Below are 18,639 nucleotides of genomic sequence, written 5' to 3'. Positions count from 1 at the left end.
TCGTCACTTTTCACGGCTGCCGGTGGCCACGCGAGTTCTAGAAAGCATTCCCAGGATAATTACGGAGAGTCTACCTTTCCGAAGGAAAGCCAGGCCAAGCCGATTCTTCCCTTAAAAGGGCGTTTCTTTGGAGCCCGACGGGCTTTGGCTTTAATGATCTCTGAGGTCGTCACACAAGCCTGAGCTGCAGGACGCCGCTACTCGGCCTTTTGAAAATGAAGGAGCAGAGCAATGGAAGTTCACGTAGGACCCTGAAAGGCTGGGTGCTCCGTGGATCAGCAGGACGCCATCTCATCATCCTTTTTATACACCAAACCCTCGCTGGCGAAGCTTTGAATTGAGCTGATGGAGCTGACGTTTCAGTGCTGCTGCTGCGTGAAGAAATCCCCAATCTGATGGGGATAATTTAAATATCTTCTGTGTCCTTGCGCTGGGATCCGTCTTCATTAGACATGGACAGCGAGGACTGGGTGAGGTGTTCTCCCAAAGCATAGTCTAAGCAGAAACTTTGTTCTCCCTCTCACACACACACACACGTGCACACAAACACACACACAAATTCTATTTATCTGGCAAAACTCAACCATTTTGCAAGCAAACCTCTCCAAGGTTACTGAAACCCAGCTACAGCAGGTTGTTTAGATGAAGGCTGAAAGGATGCCCCTTTCAGCTATTACAAGAGAAGCTGCAAGAGAACACATACAGTAAGTGTATTTTTCTAGAAGCTTCAGTGACACTATAATTTATTCAAGTCACCACAAATGCTGGTTGTTGATGTATGAATTGTCCGAGAGAATAGGATGATACGGAGACCCTCGGTGAGGAATTGGTTCAGCACTGCAGCTGGACTTGCTTGCCAGCTCACCGGTGAACAGGGCAAAATTTCCTCATCGCACAGTGACTTGGCATTGCAGGACCCCTCTTGTCTCTTGAAGTCTTGAGCAACCGCTTTTGTGTTTCTTCCCCTGCACAAAGCACGCAGGCCGTTCTGACAGGGAGCAGGACGGCTTGGCCACCGGGATCAGGCCTGGGCTGGGGCTCACTGTGGATTAGCGCAGCTCGTTAAGAGGAACTGAGATTCTCTGAAGCCTGTGGCCCGTGCCAAGCTCCTCCTTGATATCGGTGAAAATGAGCCAATTCCACGCTCAAGATGTTTTCTGCCGGTGTCCACGGATAAGATCTACGGCTTTAACCATACTTCCAGTATCATTTAGCCGATGCCTGTAGATGTGTTCCCGTTACAGTACAGGTATTTCCACATTACAGGCTAGTTGCGTCTCACTGCTGCTCGGGTAAACAAGGGTTTGCGCTTCTGATTGATTGATTTACATTTCCCCCCCCCAAGTGCAATAAGTTGTCTGTGGTGAACGATTAAATAAAGCGTCTCGCTGTCTGAGAGAAGCAGAACAAATCAAAAGGCCAGACTTGCCTATACTGAGGCGCATGTTGCGCGGACAGAGGAGAGCTGCTTCAAAGTTGACTTCAGTGATGAGAGCAGATTTAACGTGGTTGGACCATAGCTGCGTCGTGGCTTGGCGGATGTCTTCTGCAGCCCACTACAGTTACCAAACCGAAAGAGATTACATTGAAGGTCACCAATGCAAAATCAGGTATTCATGAATTATCGTGTGTTTGTTTGTGTGTGTGTGATCTGAGTGTGTGTGATCTGAGTGTGTGTGATCTGAGTGTGTGTGTGTGTTTGTGTGTGATCTGAAAAAAATTCCTAGGAGTACCTGCAGTCTACTATACTAAAAAATGCAGACACTAAGAAATTCAACACTTAGACACATGAAAATCCTCAAAGATGATCCAGAGACTGCATCCTTCAGCCCATCATTGTCATTTCCAGTGGCGAGGCATTTTAATGATAATGGACCTTACATTAATGCCACACATGATGGCATTGCCAGTTGTTGATACAGCAGCCATGCAGTTAGAAAACCCAAAGAAAAAGAAACTGTGAACTTTACAACTCCCTATGATTTATGCCGGGGTCAAACTACATGAATACGGCCAGATTTTGACACACCATGTCCTTTGACCAATAGGATGACCAAGTGCTCGCTGATGCACATATGTAAACATGGCAGAGAGAGAGCACTGCTGCTCTTGATTTCAGTTATAGTTCTTGTGAAACCACATGTTTTAATATATCTTCATGTATCTTCATTTATCAAAGCATACAATTCCCAAAACCCAATAATTTGTTTTACTCCCAACTTCTGTTTACATGGGGTAAACGTGGTAGCTAGCTACATTTTATGTGATGTTTTTGACCTGTTATTCGTTCTCGAGTTCTCTTTGAAGGATAGATTGCCCATACGGTCCTTTTCGTGACAACCCAGGAATGGGTCTACATTGTTTTGGTTTGGTTTGGTTTTTTCTTTTCCAAACACAAAAACGCAGGCATCACACACAGCACACACACCAAGAGGGGACATCACATCACACACGTTTTCTTGACGCTCCTCCCCGACGACCTGCAAACTTGCGCAAAGGCGTGAATGATGATTGGTCAGCATCGGTCATGGTGTGTTGCAATCTCCCTAAAACGGCAATCATTTATCGCACTATGGTTACTATGACGGATCATTAAAACAACTACTTTTTCCAACAAACTGCTTTCACGTCTAACAGAAGCACTTTGCTTGCACAGCCGACGGAGGACCTCCCTGTGCGTATGCATACGTTATGTATGTCTGTACATACACACACTCGTACATTGCCCATATTATTAGCCTTCAGAACTGCCTTCATTTTTTGTGCCTGATTCAACAAGGTGCTGGAAACATTAGTCCATATCGACATGTCACGCAGTAGCTGAGATGAGATTTGAATCTCCTGCTCCACCACACCCCACAGGTGCTCTACTGGTGACTGAGGCCTTTTGAGTACAGTGAGCTCATTGTCATATTCAAGAAACCAGTTTGAGACAATCTGAGCTTTGTGATGTGGTGCGTGATCCTGCTGGACGTAGCCACCAGAAGATGGGGACACTGTGGTTATAAAGTGGCTGAGCACCGGCTTCTCTGTCCTGCACATGACTTGCTTGGTGTGTCTAATCCCACTAATAACAGCGGCTATGTGACCTCGTTTGATGGTTCCATGGAGGAATTGGGTACATTTGTATTCTTCTCCCCCCCAACCCCCCCCCCCCCCCGTCTTTCGTTTTTCTCCTCTCCCTGATCTTATTCTCTCCCACGTGCTCTGTGCTTCTGGAAACGTCGCACGTTGCATGATGCCCATAAAGGAGGAGTCGTCGGGATTTTAGTACCCACAGACCGCTGGTCTTTGATGGCTGGCATAAAAATGGTAAGATCACGGATGGGCCTCGTGTCCTCCTGTACTTGATATTAAACGTCTAGTTTAGCTGAGTTTGTGGTTTTCCCATCAAATGGGAAGCGTCTTTTCTCCCTTGCCAGTTTCCCGACTAGCTTTGTTCCAGAGGGCCAGAGCTTTCTCTCCCCAGGCCTAAAAAGCCCTCACTATCTCTGTTCCTCTCGCTATTCTACGTGTTCACGTCCGCCTTCCCCCAAACCTCATTTGAATGCGAATGGCCGAGGTATGGCTCAACTGGAATAACGGCTCCCCCCCCTTCAATCTAGCGCTCACAAAGAATTAAGGTCGGCAACAATCGCCGAGATGGCCGTGCATTGTCGAGCATGCGGGTTCAGACCAGGAGCGGCGGGCCGCCTTAGGACGACTTGTTTTGCATGTTGAACACTTTCTTCCTTCTCCCCTCTCTCTCTCATGCGGGTTGTCACCCAGTGCCGGGCCAGTTAGTGAATACAGAGCTGCGACAGGATCTGGCACCAATACAAACCTGCTTCCCATTGCCCTGGCCGACCCCTGCGCCTGACTTTTCGAACACAAAGGCCCAGCGTTGTTGCGCACGCCTCTCGGTGCCTGCTCTCGGCTTTTGAGGAAATCAATTATTCCCGCTCCGTCCGCCTTGCCGCAGTGCGTGTCTGCAGGAGTGACCTTGCCGTTAGTGCTGAATTTATTAATTAAATGCAATGTGCAAACCGCCACAGGTACAGTTATCTTGGCAAGTCGCACCTCCACTTCTGCCAGACTCAAGTCCTTATAAACAAATAAAAGCAGGCAAATAATGAGCCGTGCGTTTCCTCTCGCTCCATGTGCTCTCGGGACACGGCCGAAAGTGCCATCTCCAGAGTCTTTTGTGCTCTCTGAGCAACGAACCCTCTCCCCTTCTTGTATGTGCTGTCTGAAATGTCGGTAGCTTTTCTTTTTTGTTTTCCCCCTACAGCGTCTGGTAATGGTTTCCTTTTTTAAAGTTTGGCTCACTGAAGGATTTCTGCAAACACCCAACCTTGTCTTTTGCTTGTTCACAAGACCATGAAGGATCCCATAATGAATCCACATCTTGAACAGATTATAGCTGGCATTTTTTTTAGTTTTTATTTGCATTTGCTTTTTTTTTTTTTCTCCCCCTCCAAGAGGAAGAAATGAAACGTTCAGGCGTAATTGGCCGTGCAAATGGTAAAAGTGCAGCCGCTAATCGTCCTGCTGTAGTTCAGCCATCTTGGTCGTCTCGGCTCCTCTTCCAGTGCACCGGGGACAATTTGCACTCTCCCCGCTAGGCGAGAGCTGGTCCAAGCCCTCACCAGGGGCCAGGCTCTTCCTGTTCTGGGCTCTCTGCTCCTCTGAAGGGGTTTTGATCAGTCCAAACACGGGTGCCGTGTTGGACGGGCCAGAAATGTAATTTATTTTTATTTAAAATCTGAGGGGCTGCACCGAGAGACATAAGTAGCAACGTTGGGCTCTTGTGTTCAGTCATGTGAACCGGTCAGCCGGGGCCATGGGAAGTGGGTTTATATCAGTGCCCCCCCCCCCCCCCCCCCAAAAAAAGCCTGCAAAAAACATACATTTATTGCTGATTTACTGAAACTTTCATCAAGATTATTAAATATCTGACAGACATCTGTATGGACTATGGAGTAAGTAAAATTAGATGCCAGTCATCACAATGACTCCAAATATATCCTTAAACCAGATGGACTACTTTGTATCTTTCATCGTGTCTTATCTTTGCATCTACATTTTGTAATGTAAGGCTTTTTAAGGTACATTTTATTTATACTTAAAAATATGCCCTGAAAAAAATGGAATTTGGGGGTTTAAAAAAATGGCTGTCATACAGCCCTAGGTGTTGCCTGTTCGGTGCCATTTCTCCGACCACACCATCTCATCTCTCCACAGTAATATCTCGGTACATTCCTGAACCTCAACCCTTTCATCTCTTTCACTCACACACACACTGAAACAGAACGCAGAACTGGTGCAGCGGTTCTGGGGGGGGGGGGGGGGTGATCTTGCTCTGCTGAGAGTAGGAAAAACTATCCCTTCACATGAGTAGAGTAATTGCTTCTCTGTGCCCTTTTCAAAACTCCCCCGCAAGTTTGAGGGCGTGCTCTGTTTGTGCCAGGCCTTTAAATTCTAAGCAACTATAATGCCATTTAGTAATCACAAACGACGTTTACAGCTGAGACGGTACCAGGAACTGTTAGACAGGTGCAGAGGCTGTAGTAACATAATGGTCTCCAACAGTTATGCTTTATAGCCCAACTTCATCGTTTGTTAAAGGAGAGCTTGACTTGCATCTCTAGGGCTGACCAGCTTGCTGCGTATAAAGCCCAGAGCTTCTAGCGTCCCCGTCAGAGGAACCGACTCCTCGGGGGATCACCACTCCTTCACCTCGCACCAGAAAGCCGAGGCTCGCCCAGATGACTCGACCGCCCCCCACCCAATCGCGGCCCACCTTCCCCTTCAGTAGTCGGTCTGGTCCTCTGCGCTCACCGCCAACGTGCCAAGCTAAAACGGGTCGGGCTTTCAGTTTCCATCTGGTAATGCTGCCTGACCTTGCTCCCTGTAGATGGGGCTCTGTTTGATCAGATAATAGCTTCCCTTTTCCCCCTCCAATTAATCTTTCAGACCCAAATGAGGCCTGCAGGAGTGTCTGTGAAAGCAGCACTCTGTTTGATGAAATTTTGAAGCATTGCTTCCATTTAGAGTCTCGTGATTTGGCAGCGGGGTGGAGTTGGTTTGTTTGTTTTTTTGCCCCCTCTTTTATTAGGCTGGTAGCATGTGTGGAGTGGTGATGGAAATCCTCAGGACTTCTCATTCACCCTCTAGACACGACTGTCTTCTAGACATGATCGCTGAGATCACCACATTTTATTTTATTTTTTTTATTTTTAATACTTTCATGTCAGCTGTGATTTGGATTACCTTAACTGTATGTTTTTTATATAATTATGACTAGGAAATGATGTATTGGTAAGAGCATTACAACTGCACAATACTGAATTAATCTTCACAGACAATATTGACGATTTTCTTAAATAATATAGCTGCATGTTGTAAACATCACGGAGGTTAGAATTGGTAAATTCAGTCCAATTTTGGTGATATCACAGGTCACTTTAGAGTTGTACATTAAAAGCAGCGCTTTTAGCGCGCTGTTTAGCGTGCTGCACCGCACCGTGGAACAGACGTGTGCTTCCACTCACCTAGGGCCAGTCTAACCACGTGTGGCCACAGGAGAGCGAAGTTGGCGAAACCATTTGGAATTTGACCAGTGAACGGCCAACGTGCGGCATGTCCACCTCTTGTAGTATTAGGCGACGTGAATAAACATTAGCTACTAGCTTACGCACGGAAGACAGCAGAGCCTAGGGATTTCGGTGACAGTTGGCTGTTACAAAGCTAATCTAATCATATTGTTACTCGTACATCTTTTAAATGAGCATTTTGTGGATTACACTACTTGATATTTTAGCTTGTTCCTCTAACGTATGAAACAGACTGACACTTTTTTTCCCCCTAGTTTGTTACATGAATAAATTTTACTAGCACTCATCAGATAATGCTAAATGACCGTTAGCTAACTGGCTTGGTTGTTTTATGTAATCTCTATCGTAATTCTGTAATCTCGCCATTGTGTTCCTCACACACTTGCTGAGTTTACTCTAGAATTGACACGTTTACACTTTTGTACTTCATTTTTGGATAAGGTTTTGTTCACTTGCGATTCAATGACGTCCACCTTTTATTGTCAATAGTAGCAAGCAACGCGGTTTTCCCGCATACTGTTGCCATGCGAGTCAAGGAGAGCGTGACTTTTGAAGCTGACACGGCTATTCACCAAACCATAAGAACTTCATTGCCATTCATTTACCTGCTACTTGATAGATTCTACATACATTTTTATCGTTTCATTTGTACGTTTATCATCCTGAGGGTGTCCGAAGCAGATTTTATATCATCCTCTGCATGTCCTGACCATTTTTATCGTCCCCCGGACACCGTTAGTGTGGGTCATCAAACCCCAGGGATGAGGTTAAAATCACCTGTATTTTCCCTCCCTACCAGAAGGGCACATCTGGGACCGAAAGCTTGGATCTTTCTCAGACCCCACTGAGATCACGTCTCCTCCCCCAGCCAGGCTGCTCTCTCTGGGTCGCAAGGCACCACCGGGAAGGGTCAGGTGGAGCTCCGGTGTGTTGTCTGCTCAGCTCCCTGCAGATTCGGGCAGTAATTTGCTTAAAAGCCCACAAGGTTCCGTGGGCAGCCTGCATTGGTGTCATTATTCATCTCATTTAGACAGTGCGCCCCTCTCCTGGCTGCCCCAAAGGACGCGAGATGTGTGCCACAGACTTGGGGGTGGCACACCACCTCACACCTAATTTATTTCTGTTCTCCTACTCGGCGCAACATGCTAACAGTCGTTGGATGTTAATAGACACCTATTAGCATAGAACTGTTTGCATAATACTAATTGGTTGGCGTGTGTGTGTGTCTACAATATAGGGGGGAAAAAAATATCTAAAATGCATATTGCAAGGATGTGTAAATGGCCCCACTGTTTTATTTGGTCTACTCAGAGTGCATGGTGAGACAACAGATCAGATTAGGGCTCTTTTGGCTCTGCAGGTGTAACACGCGACACAGTGGCGGGTCGGGCGCTCGCGCCCCTCTCAGCTTTCCACTCTGCTTGCGCACGCCGGCACGGCTCACAGCTCTTCACCCAGAGGAGTAGCAGCGCGAGCTCCCGGTCCGCGCCGACAGGGCCCCGTTACATGTCTGACATCTGCGGCCTGAATCGATTAGCAAAGTGACAAGGCTATTTTTGGTAATGAACTTTGCTGGAAGACCTGGCGCGGCTCTGTCAACACGGCGTCCCGCAGGTCTGACTCAGCCGTGGTTCTACGGTAGTTCTTGTAATGAAGAAATGGACCACATTGAAACAACGTTAAAAATAACACAATGGTTTATCGTTTTCTTTGGAGTGTAGTTATGAAAAACTTGCCTCTGGAGGGCCATGTAGCCCCAACACTTTGCCCTACTCCTCCACCCCCACCCCTAGGTATGAACACACGAATGGGTTAGGTGCAAGGGCTGGAATGGGAATGAGCCTAAATCAAGCCAGCTCCATCCTGAGATGCCCATAGTAGCAATGGTGGTACTTCTTGCTTTGGTGGAATTCTGAGTGTTCCACGTGACCCGCCTCACTTGCGTGTTTTTTTTGGGGGGGGGGGGGGGGTTCTTTAAAGCTAGAAAGTACCTTGGGTTTGTCATCTGGAAGCTTATTCGATTGCTTCCTAATCACTGATTGCAGGTTGTATGACTACTTTGGTGATGGCCAGGCTTATTCACTCTGAAGCAGTCGTTTCCCCCCCCCCCCCTCCGGGCTTGGGGGCTTTATTATAGACATTAATCAAAGTGTTCCAGAGCTCTTGATAATATTGCGATATTCATGTACCGCCGGTCGTCAACCCACGAGCAGGAGTTCTGCTGATTGCTTTCACACTGACCTGTGGGAGATGGTACATTCCAACAGCAGGGCAGCAGTGGAGGCAACAAGCACGCGCGCATGCGCGCACACACACTTAAAGCGGCTCGAGGAGCCGGAGAGACGACCTACTTCAGTTCAGAGCAGAGACTGAGCACCAGCTTGGGGATTTCAGCTCTGAATTTACTGCCGCAGGTTAACAGCTGACCTTGGGTTGATGCACCAAGGACAACCACACAGCGCTTCGTGTGTGTGTGTGTGTGTGCGCGTGTGCATGCACACAGGAAGCCTCACCGATCAGCTGAAGCAGCAGTGAGGAGTGTGAGTGGAGTAGGTACTTCACTGATCAGCTGAAGGAGTGATGAGCTCGACTCAGAGAGGGTGTTTGAGTGAGGGGGAAGAACCTTTGCTTCATTGCTCTGATGCCACCTCACTTCAGTGCTCTTCCCAATAACCCTCACCATCACATCATCTCTCTCCGTGCTCATCATATCCATTTCACCTCAGTTAACTGTGTTTTTTTGCATTTTAAAGATACCTCGACTCTGTCGTTTTTGCCTCTGAACTTCTGAGGAGCTGTCAAGCGCAGCAGGCTTGCCTCTCTTCTGCGGGCCCATTTCTGCAGACTCGCCTGTTTTCGCGAGCCGCACGGCGTTGCCGGAGCAGCTCACGCTCATGGCGTGAGCAAATCCCGCTCCCCGAATGCCATCTGCATACCGCTCCTCCTGTCAGACATGATCGGCGCTGCTTTGAAGTGATTGACTGCTTGGGGGGGGGTGGGCTGAGTGGGGGTCGAGTGGGGGTTTCTGTAGTGTTTCCATGTTTGTTTTTTTTGTTTTTTCCTTGCCCCTCACCATTATATCGATGTCCTGCTTTGTTAGAAGCACACTGCCTCTCCTGCAAATGTCCGTCTCCCACCGCACCGATAGCATCTCTGCGGCGGGGTCCACACCGGCAGTCGGGGGTGGGGGGGAACACGAGTTGCAGGAGGGTGGACAGAGATGACGAAAGGCTTGGACATGCAGAGCAAGCTTATCTGATCTTTCCTTATCTGCCTGCCTGGAGGATTCATGGTGTCCACGCAGGCCAGGTGACCGGCAGTGACTGGGGTCAGTGAGAGGGCAGGTCGGTTCTAGGTCAGGTGGCAGCGCTGCCCATATGTTGGTTGCTGCGGGGTCATGGGGCAGCTACTCTGACAGTAGCTTTACTGGAAGACTGATGAGTCTCTCTCTCTCTCTCTCTCTCTCTCTCTCTCTCTCTCTCTCTCTCTCTCTCTCTCTCTCTCTCTCTCTCTCTCTCAGGTGTTTAGGAGGAAAGCTATAGAGCTGGGAGAGAAGTTGTTGCCTGCGTTTAAAACCCCCACTGGTATACCCTGGGCTCTTCTCAACCTTAAGAGGTGAGTCACTCTCGCCACACCTCTCCCTCTTGTTTTTCTTTGTTAATCTCAGAGGGCTACCAGCACCTCAGAGATTATTTCCAATCTGCACATAATGCATATTTACACAGTGCTTCCTGTGGTATATCTTATTGCTCCACACAAAATGACACCCCCCCCCCCCCCCCCATTACCTTATGTCTTTTTTTATTATTTAGGGGTTGTATGTATTCCTGTTTGCTTATTTCTTTGTTTTTAATTCGGTTATCTCCAATAAAATCTAAACATGAAGCTTCTTGTTTGGCACCACCTCTTTCTCTGAGTGCCGAAAGCAGACGGCTAGGCCGTATGCCCCCGAGAAGAGAGAGAGAGTCTGACCCTGCCATTCAATTGTTCCTGTATGAGTGCTCAAAGCGCACAGCACTGTACTGATTCAACACATTAGCATATTATGGCCCATAGCTCTGAAATCTTGCAAACCTCATACTCTGCCCAGCCATGTTTTTCAGAGTAAATTTGGATATGGAAAGTGCCTGAGTGATATATTTATACGTAAAGCACTTATTTACTGCATATTATTAACTATAGCTGTGGAGTGTGTGTGTGTGTGTGTGTGTCTCAGAGGATACACTAGGATACAGCTAGTGTTTGCTGTTTGTGGGTGAAATTGTACCTTCTCACAGCTTGGAGGTTCTGGTGGGGTAAACCGCGGAGCAGGAGCTCGTGGGTTTGGAACTGGCTTCACTGCATGGGAGTGGCATGCGCTGGCACAGCCTGTACCCCGGTGAGCGAAGCGCCAAGCGCAGGGTTGCATCGGCGCGGGCAGCAGCCCGTGGAAACACCAAAACACCCAGACACCCGCTCAGTTTGGCGGTTTCCCCACTCGAACGTGCACCGTTGACCTCACCCACCCATTCCCAGGTTCAGCAGCCGTGTTGGAAGGGGGTCGTCTCCTGGTTCAGGAGAAGGTGCACGGTTCCTGGTCCACAATTGTTGGCTCAGGTTCTGACAATGGCGTCAGTGGGCGGAGCTTCCTGCTGCCTCGACGCCCCAAGTTGTCACGCTGACGGTGGCACCGCCGAGGTGCGTGTATTAACCGGGGGGCTTCAGCTGCGATCGGAGGTGGCCGGTCTGATTATAAAACCATGGATTTACTGACGATCTGGGTGGCAGATGAATTTTCTGGTGGATTTCAGCAGTAGTCTGTAGTGTGGTTATGTGAATAAAAAGAGTTAAGACTCCTGTTTAAAAGGCCCTGCCGTGCTAATACCCTGCGTCTGTACAGCAGGGCCAAGCGGCTCTGAATTAACATTGTGTGGCTATTACAACTCCTAGTCGTTGGAGCTGCGCTGCAGGTATAACAATCCCACTGTTTACCAAACACAGGCACCATTATCTGGCTCTACCAAACAACCCCTGTGATCAAAGGAAATGCGGCTCTGTAGTGTAGAGAGACGTGCCTGCTACGCCAGCACGGGTAGAGTGTACTGGCTTTGTCTAACGCGCACACACGCGCAGACGCATTACTCAGAAAAGCCTTGCAACTAGTCCAGCCAAGCCGAAAGAGAGCCAGTTCAATCAGCATGGCTCTGTAAAGCTTCTGAGGCATGTCAAACCAGCTGGACAGTAAAGGGGACATAGGAAAATTCACCTTTTCAGTGTTTGGGTATCTGCAGTGAAATAAGATGACCCAGTCAGGGTTTCTGTGGTCTGTCAAAGTCACAAAACATGGGGTACATCAAGCCGTTCTGATTTGACTCCCCTTCCTACGTCAGGTGCAGGCCAACTGGATTATACCACCATCTCCCCAATCTGAGTATCTCCACCCACATCCTCAGAACTGCCTTTGCGAAGGTGTTGCGAAGGAGCTCAAAACAGGAACTACTCTACAGCTGTACAAAATGTATAATGCTCAACAAACTTTATTATGGGGATGCCCACACACATGCGCGCAAACACAAACACACACATCTGGAGGTCAGACTGAATTCATGCGACAGAAACAACTTGGTGGGTGCAGATAAACTAATCTCCACTCTCAGAGGAGACCTAGAAGTAGAAGCCAGCATTTCATGATTTAAAAGAAACTCCTTTCTGCTCGTGTAGTGAAAGTTTGCACAAGCAGCACCATCTAGACTTTGGCCCACTTTCGTCGCCGTCTCTCCCAGTTTGATCGTTTCACTTAGATATTAGTGTTAACCCAGTTTGCCAGAGCCAGAAGCTGTTACCCGCGCCGCTCCGGCGGACTCTCGTTATCCTCCCTCCGCGCGGCGCTCCTGCGGGCAGTGTGGCGACGGAGCGCGAGGGAGAATGCCGTCGCTTTGCGGCGGCATGGAGCAGCTACGACCTTGACCCGGTTTGGCGCCGAGCAGGGCCGAGGCTTGGCGCGGGAGACGCCTCTAATCCCTCTCTCACCGAGCAACCCCGGACATGTTTCTCTCTCTCTCTCGCCACTTGTTCAGACGCGCAGCCTCTTCACTCATACATGCGCACTTCAAGCCACTCTGCACACGTTTGCCTCCTCGACCCCTTGCGCTCTCTTCGCCGCTCCTCTTTGGCTCGCTCGCTCGCTCGCTCGCCAACCCTTGAAGGCTCCGCGACGTCAGACGTTCAGCCCGCCGCATTAAAAATGAAACGTTTTTGTGGTCCATCTTGAAAGTGCCTGGATGGCGTGATTCCTAATTGCCTTCAGCTGTTAAACGGGCCACGATTTCGGGTCCTTAATGACGCAGGGCCAAAAATCAATAGAAACATTGTGCGAGTGCGAGATCATGGGCAATAAAAAGGTATAATTGCCTTTGGATGTGATGTGACATCAGGTCCCAGGCTGGCGGGGTTGAGTGTGTGACCAGCTCAACGGTGTCCCATGCGTGCCTGCCCATTAACACGCCCAGCCAGCAAGCTCACAGTGTAAAGAGGCTGAGCTAGAGAGGGGCGCCCCACTGACGCCTCTGAGAGGGAAGGAGCAGCATGATGTTGGGTTGGCTTATTGTCTCGCTTTCTCTCTCTCGCTTTCTCTCTCTCGCTTTCTCTCTCTCGCTTTCTCTCTCTCGCTCTCTCTCTCTGCCTCTCTCTCTCTCTCTCTCTCTCTCTCTCTCTCTCTCTCTCTCTCTCTCTCTCTCTCTCTCTCTGTCTCTCTCTGTCTCTGTCTCTCTCTGTCTCTCTCTCTCTCTCTCTCTGTCTGTGTGTGTCTGCATTACTGTATTACGAAACAGATGTCCTGGGGTCCGCGGGGTGGCGGCTCCTCCAGGCTCTCCCGTCCAGCCCCTCCCCCTCTTCCAGACTCCAGCCCGTTCGGGCTCCTTGCAAAGTGCGTCACCGCTCACGGCCTCCTGCCTGATCAGCCTCTTTAGAAAGTGTCAACTGTTATTTAAAGGGCTCAGCCACAAGTTAACTGTAGCCTGCTGACACTTTAGGGATGAGGGAGAGTTCAGCAGAATTCAGTTTTGGTAGTAGTTAACCATTTCTTTGGGCCGGTGTCGTCCCTGCTATCTTGCCTACACTGTTTCCCTGCACAAGTCTTTTATCCAGAAGAACATCCGGGTTTTTAACTTCCCACCTTTGTGTGGCTTTTTATCAAGGCAGTGAACAAGTGAGAAGTAGGAAGGGGGTCGCCCCCCTGTTTCCGGTTTTCTTCTCCATCTTTTCCGTTTTCCCATCCCTCGTTCCCTCATGTTTTAGCATATGTCGGATCCCATCCGCCCCTGCTGCGTATCAGCAGATAAAGGAAACTTTTAGTCAGGTTTCTGTATAACCTGCTTCAGCTCAACCAAACTTCACCCTAGAACGGCACGGCGCACGGCTGATGGACGAACCTCAGCGAGCGGCGCCGAAGAGCAAGTTCAGGCGGTGGGCAAGCAGACTGGGGAGGGAGAGCTCAAGCACCATGACCCAGCAGCTCTCAAAAAACCCAAAACGATCCAAAAGTTGCCCATCCCCCGATGAAGCTGTGCGGGCTAGGACTTGCGGGGTTGTCCGCAGTTAAATGAGAAACGTTTAGGCATAGCTTAGATTCCCTTCGGTTTCCTTTTCCTTTCCTCGGCACTTTTTCTCCCGCCGTTGAAGGTGATGCGAATTCCAGCGGACTTGTTGCTTTTAGCAGCGTGTGAAACAGCAGCACAACCTCGAGCGCGGAGGACGGAACACGCAACCCTGGCTCTGCAGCCGTAGCAACAGGGAGGTGCCGTCTTTCACACGCGACAAATCGCTCATTTAGCTGCTCTGTATCTGCTCTGTATCTGCATTTGAAAAGCAACAGAGGCTTAGTCATTAGTCTCTGCAACCCCCCCAGCAATGCTGCCTTTGAAGCAAAGCTGATTTCTGTAGCAGCGGTTTAACGGTCCTTTCATGTCATGTGTGCCTCTCGCCGTAATGGCGGGCTGCCTGCGGATAGCTGCGACGTTCCCTGCGATTTCAGGAACTCCGCTTCCTAACGGCGTGCCAGAAAGCTCCTGACCGGTGCTGTTTCCGAGACAAGTGCTGTTTGTCGAGCAGCTCAGAACGAAGCACTGGTTGTTGTCACCCTGACCCCCCATAACAAGACGACATCCTCTCCTCCCAGGGAAAAGGAGCAGCTGTGTTTGAGCAGCCCCACCCCTTGGCCTTGACTTTACACAAGTAGCAGGATTTGATCATGGTCTGACCTTTAACCCCCACCCCCCAACGTTCCTCAGTTGAACATTTTGAAGAATGGCACTTTTTTTTTTGTTTGGTTTTTTTTGGTTTTTTTTGCCTCATCGGGTCGGCGTTCTGTCTGCGTACTCAATGTAAAGCTCTTCCAGGTGGCGCTGGGTAATTTTCCCCATAATGAGAGTGGCCCAATTACAAGGACCGTTTATGCATTCCATGCCGCCAGTTAAGTCTTTGTATATTTCATCAAGATTTTCCGCTTTAAAAGAAAACAAACAAGGAAAATCACGCTCTAAGTGACCGTGATAGAGCACAGCTGTCAGCACAGGGTGTATTGAGCACCCTGCCAGAGGTACATTACGAAATGCAGGACTTTGGCTGAAATCGGAACTCCTGAGAGAAAAACGCTTCAGCCTGTAGTGTTTTGCAATTTTGCAGCCTAAGTTGAGACTTGAATGCCGTCTTCTCTTGGACAAGAGTCAAGGAGACCGAATATCCCCCTCGGTGCCCTAATGGCCAGAGTACTGGTGCAGAGAGTTTGGCCCTCTGTACCAGTGAGCGCTCCAGACTGGACTCTATTAACTGGATTCCATTAACAGTAGATGCTTTTCCTCAGTGCTCTGATGCAGTTTTAGTCTCCAGGCACGCACGCGCACACACACACACACACACACACACACACACAGTTGCTTTCTGCTGTATTCTTTTGTCTGTGCACTAAAAATGCTTAGATACAGAAGAACAAACTTCTGTTTGTTTTTACCGGTACATTCACAGCCTAATCTTAGCTGGTGGTAGTAAGGGCACACAGAAAGAATCCAGGTGGAAGCTGTGTCTGTCTGTGTATGTGTAGAATGGTTTCTGCTTTGCAGCGCTTCACAGAGCTGCCTACTCCATCGGCCGATGAATGTTATTGTGATGGTGGTCTTTGGAATCTCATCACAATATTCTACAATTTGCATAAATGGTATTCCAGACCAGTATTTAATCGTGTCATATCCACCATTCAACCATGTGTTTTATTTCCAGTTGCGCACACAGCCTGTAACCTTAACCCTGGTGGGGGGGCTCCACCGTGCTGCTGTGTAATCCAGTGTAATATCAGTGTGATATTAACCCTGGTGGGGGGGCTCCAATGCACCAGTCTGTGGGCCGGCAGAGCCGCTCAGTCTGAGCAGACCGTGGGCGTTAAAAGCAGCATATCCTCTCCACGTAGTCATGTGCAAATAAAGGAACAGAAACCTGTGTTGCCCAAGGTGGCCTATGTGTGTGCGCATGCGCACACATACACAGTGTGCATATATGTCCATAAAGCTGACTTCCTCCCAATTTGCCCTGCCGTAATCTCCTCAGAGCTCATACAGCTGCTCTCGGCTGCACTCAGCTTGGCTAAAGCGATGCTCTTTGGTTTGGTTCGCTGTTCTATTGCAGCCCCCCGCCCCCATATTTCAGGTTTGTGTAGCATGATTTAATCAGCTTTTGAAATAAGAAATTGGTTTGGCACAGGGGTTCGGGGGTGGGGCATCATGCTCTGTCATGCTTCTGCCCATGTTTATGTCCATCCCCACCCCACGCCACACTCTGGATGCCTTCCTGATCCTGCCAGCTCCCAGGACCAGAGCGGTTGGTTAGTACCGCCCCTCGCCGCAGACTTAAAGTGCCCCCTCCTCTTACTCTGCTATTTTGACTGTTAAAAAGTTCCACGGACAGTTTCCCTCTGTCGCGAGGATTTGATTGTGTCATCAGTTAGTTAGGCAAGCGACAATTTGTCTTCATAATTGGTGCTGATGCAGAGGTCCAGTAAGGGAGGATGGCTTAATCATGTTGCTATGGCATCCGGTGAAGAAGCAGGGCATCCTGGCAGCCAGAGTTCAGGCTGCCGTCCCTGGTGGGGTGGAGGAGACGCACCTGTCATCATAGGAGGAGTCATGGAAGAGGGGCAGGTTTGCTCAGGGCAGAGGGGGATGACTGCTGGGATGAACTGTGCTAATCATCGTCCGTCGTTTTTGCTGAGCAGCAGGACTCTGGTTGTTCATAGTGTCTGGTGACAGTGTGTGTGTTTGTTTGCAGCGGGATAGGTTGTTCAAGACTAACCGTGACGTGTGTGTGTGTGTGTGTGTGTGTGTGTGTGTGTGTGTGTGCTTTCTGCAGCGGCATAGGCCGCAACTGGCCATGGGCGTCGGGCGGCAGCAGCATCCTGGCAGAGTACGGCACGCTGCACCTGGAGTTCATGCACCTCGGCCGCTTGTCTGGGAAGCCTGTGTTCGCTGAGAAGGTACGCAGGAGCTCCGCCTTCCCTCCCCGCCCCGCCCCTCCGGCCCTGCCCAATCGCCCCCGAGAACCGTCCGCTGCGGGGCCTCGCCGCTGCAAACGAGGCATGTAACTCCAACCCCTAGGCCGGCGCCCCCGCAGCCCGCCCCTGCCCCGCCCCGTTCCACCACAGCTGCCGTGATAGATGATTCCATTACAAGCGCCGGCCGGGGCTTGACTTAACTGTGAAAGTCACCTGCAGCCTCAGAATTGATGAGTGCAATCTCCACAGGAAAACGCCTCTCGCATCTCAAGCACTCTGGGAGTTTGCCACGCGGACGCGCTGGACCGTGCCGCCCATTAGACTGTGAATCTCTTTCTGTGCCCCATTACAGGTCATGAACATCCGAAAGGTGCTGAACCGCTTGGACAAGCCTCAGGGACTGTACCCCAACTATCTGAACCCCAACAGTGGACAGTGGGGACAACGTAAGTCTCTCCTCCGGTCTTGCTCTGTCTCTGTTATGACTCTCTTGTCTCTCACTATCTTATTCATTTTCTCTCTCCCTCTGCCCTCTAGTTCATAGTTAATAGGGCAGAAAAGTCTGTTCTGCTCTGCGGTTGAGGTACAGGGATAAACAGGCCACACTTGACTAAGGCCACCGCGCGCATGCAGCACACACACACAGTGGGACTTTGTGAGCTGATTTACCCATAAAATAATCATTTAATTGTGGGTGAGCATTTTTCAGCAGTCTGGCATCCCACCTGGGCTACAACTGCACATAACTGCTCAGTAAACAGGACCCTCAGAGTGCAGATTTCCTATGTGCTGCTTTTCACTGGTGACATTGGGGCCAAACAGAATGCTTTGTGTGTGCGTGTGTGCGTGTACGTGCACTGCCTCTAAAGGTTGCGAGAAGTGCAGTGGCAGATCATGTATTAAGTGCATAAAGAAAACAAAAGCAAACACACACACACACACACAGGCAGAGGTTTGTGTGGGTGTAGCTGTTGCTCCTCACTCATAAGCAAGAGCCCGAGGCCCTTTCTGGCATTCCAGAACTTTTCTCTCCTGTAAGCATCAGAGTGGATTAATGGTTATTTGTGATGCAATGTTAGTCTGAAATGCCCCAGCGTACACATCCGTTTCTCACCTAGCAGGTCAGAATGACTTCATCTGTTTACACCCTTTGTGCAGGATCCCCTGCATTATAATACCTGCTTTCAGGGCATCTAGAGTTGAATCACTTGGATTATGATTCCCCATCATCTGTTTGTTTATTTGTTAGGAGATGATTTTAGCAAAGTTGTAAATAATTCAGTTTGACCAGAATACTCGATGCGCACCGTTGGTTGTTGACGCCGGGCTGCAAGTTTGAGCCTCAGCTGCGCTACGTGCCACGGGTGGTGGGCGGAGGTGGGCTGGAGCAGAGAGGGGCAGCAGGGGAGAGGGTTGGCGCGGGGCGGGGCACCTGCCACGTAAGCAGGAAGCAGCCGGAGACTCTCCAAACACAGAGTCTTCTGCTCACTTCCTGCCAGCTCCTTTGTTCGGCAGAAACGAGCAACA

The 18,639-nt window shown here is 49.6% G+C and overlaps 1 protein-coding gene across 2 annotated transcripts in view; it reads left to right on the top strand.

Moving 5' to 3' along the window:
* Positions 1–18,639, top strand: part of man1a1 (mannosidase, alpha, class 1A, member 1) — a 73,273-nt gene that overhangs the window by 41,689 nt on the left and 12,945 nt on the right. For both annotated transcript variants that reach the window (XM_027001641.2, XM_027001642.2), the window contains 3 exons: positions 10,117–10,211; positions 16,971–17,094; positions 17,465–17,558. In XM_027001641.2, the coding sequence (XP_026857442.2) occupies positions 10,117–10,211; positions 16,971–17,094; positions 17,465–17,558 (313 nt within the window). The remainder of the gene's footprint in view (positions 1–10,116; positions 10,212–16,970; positions 17,095–17,464; positions 17,559–18,639) is intronic.

This window comes from Electrophorus electricus, chromosome 3, assembly GCF_013358815.1.
Source record: "Electrophorus electricus isolate fEleEle1 chromosome 3, fEleEle1.pri, whole genome shotgun sequence".
In the NCBI taxonomy this organism is placed as follows: Eukaryota; Metazoa; Chordata; class Actinopteri; order Gymnotiformes; family Gymnotidae; genus Electrophorus; species Electrophorus electricus.
This window is presented reverse-complemented; position numbering and strand designations above follow the sequence as displayed.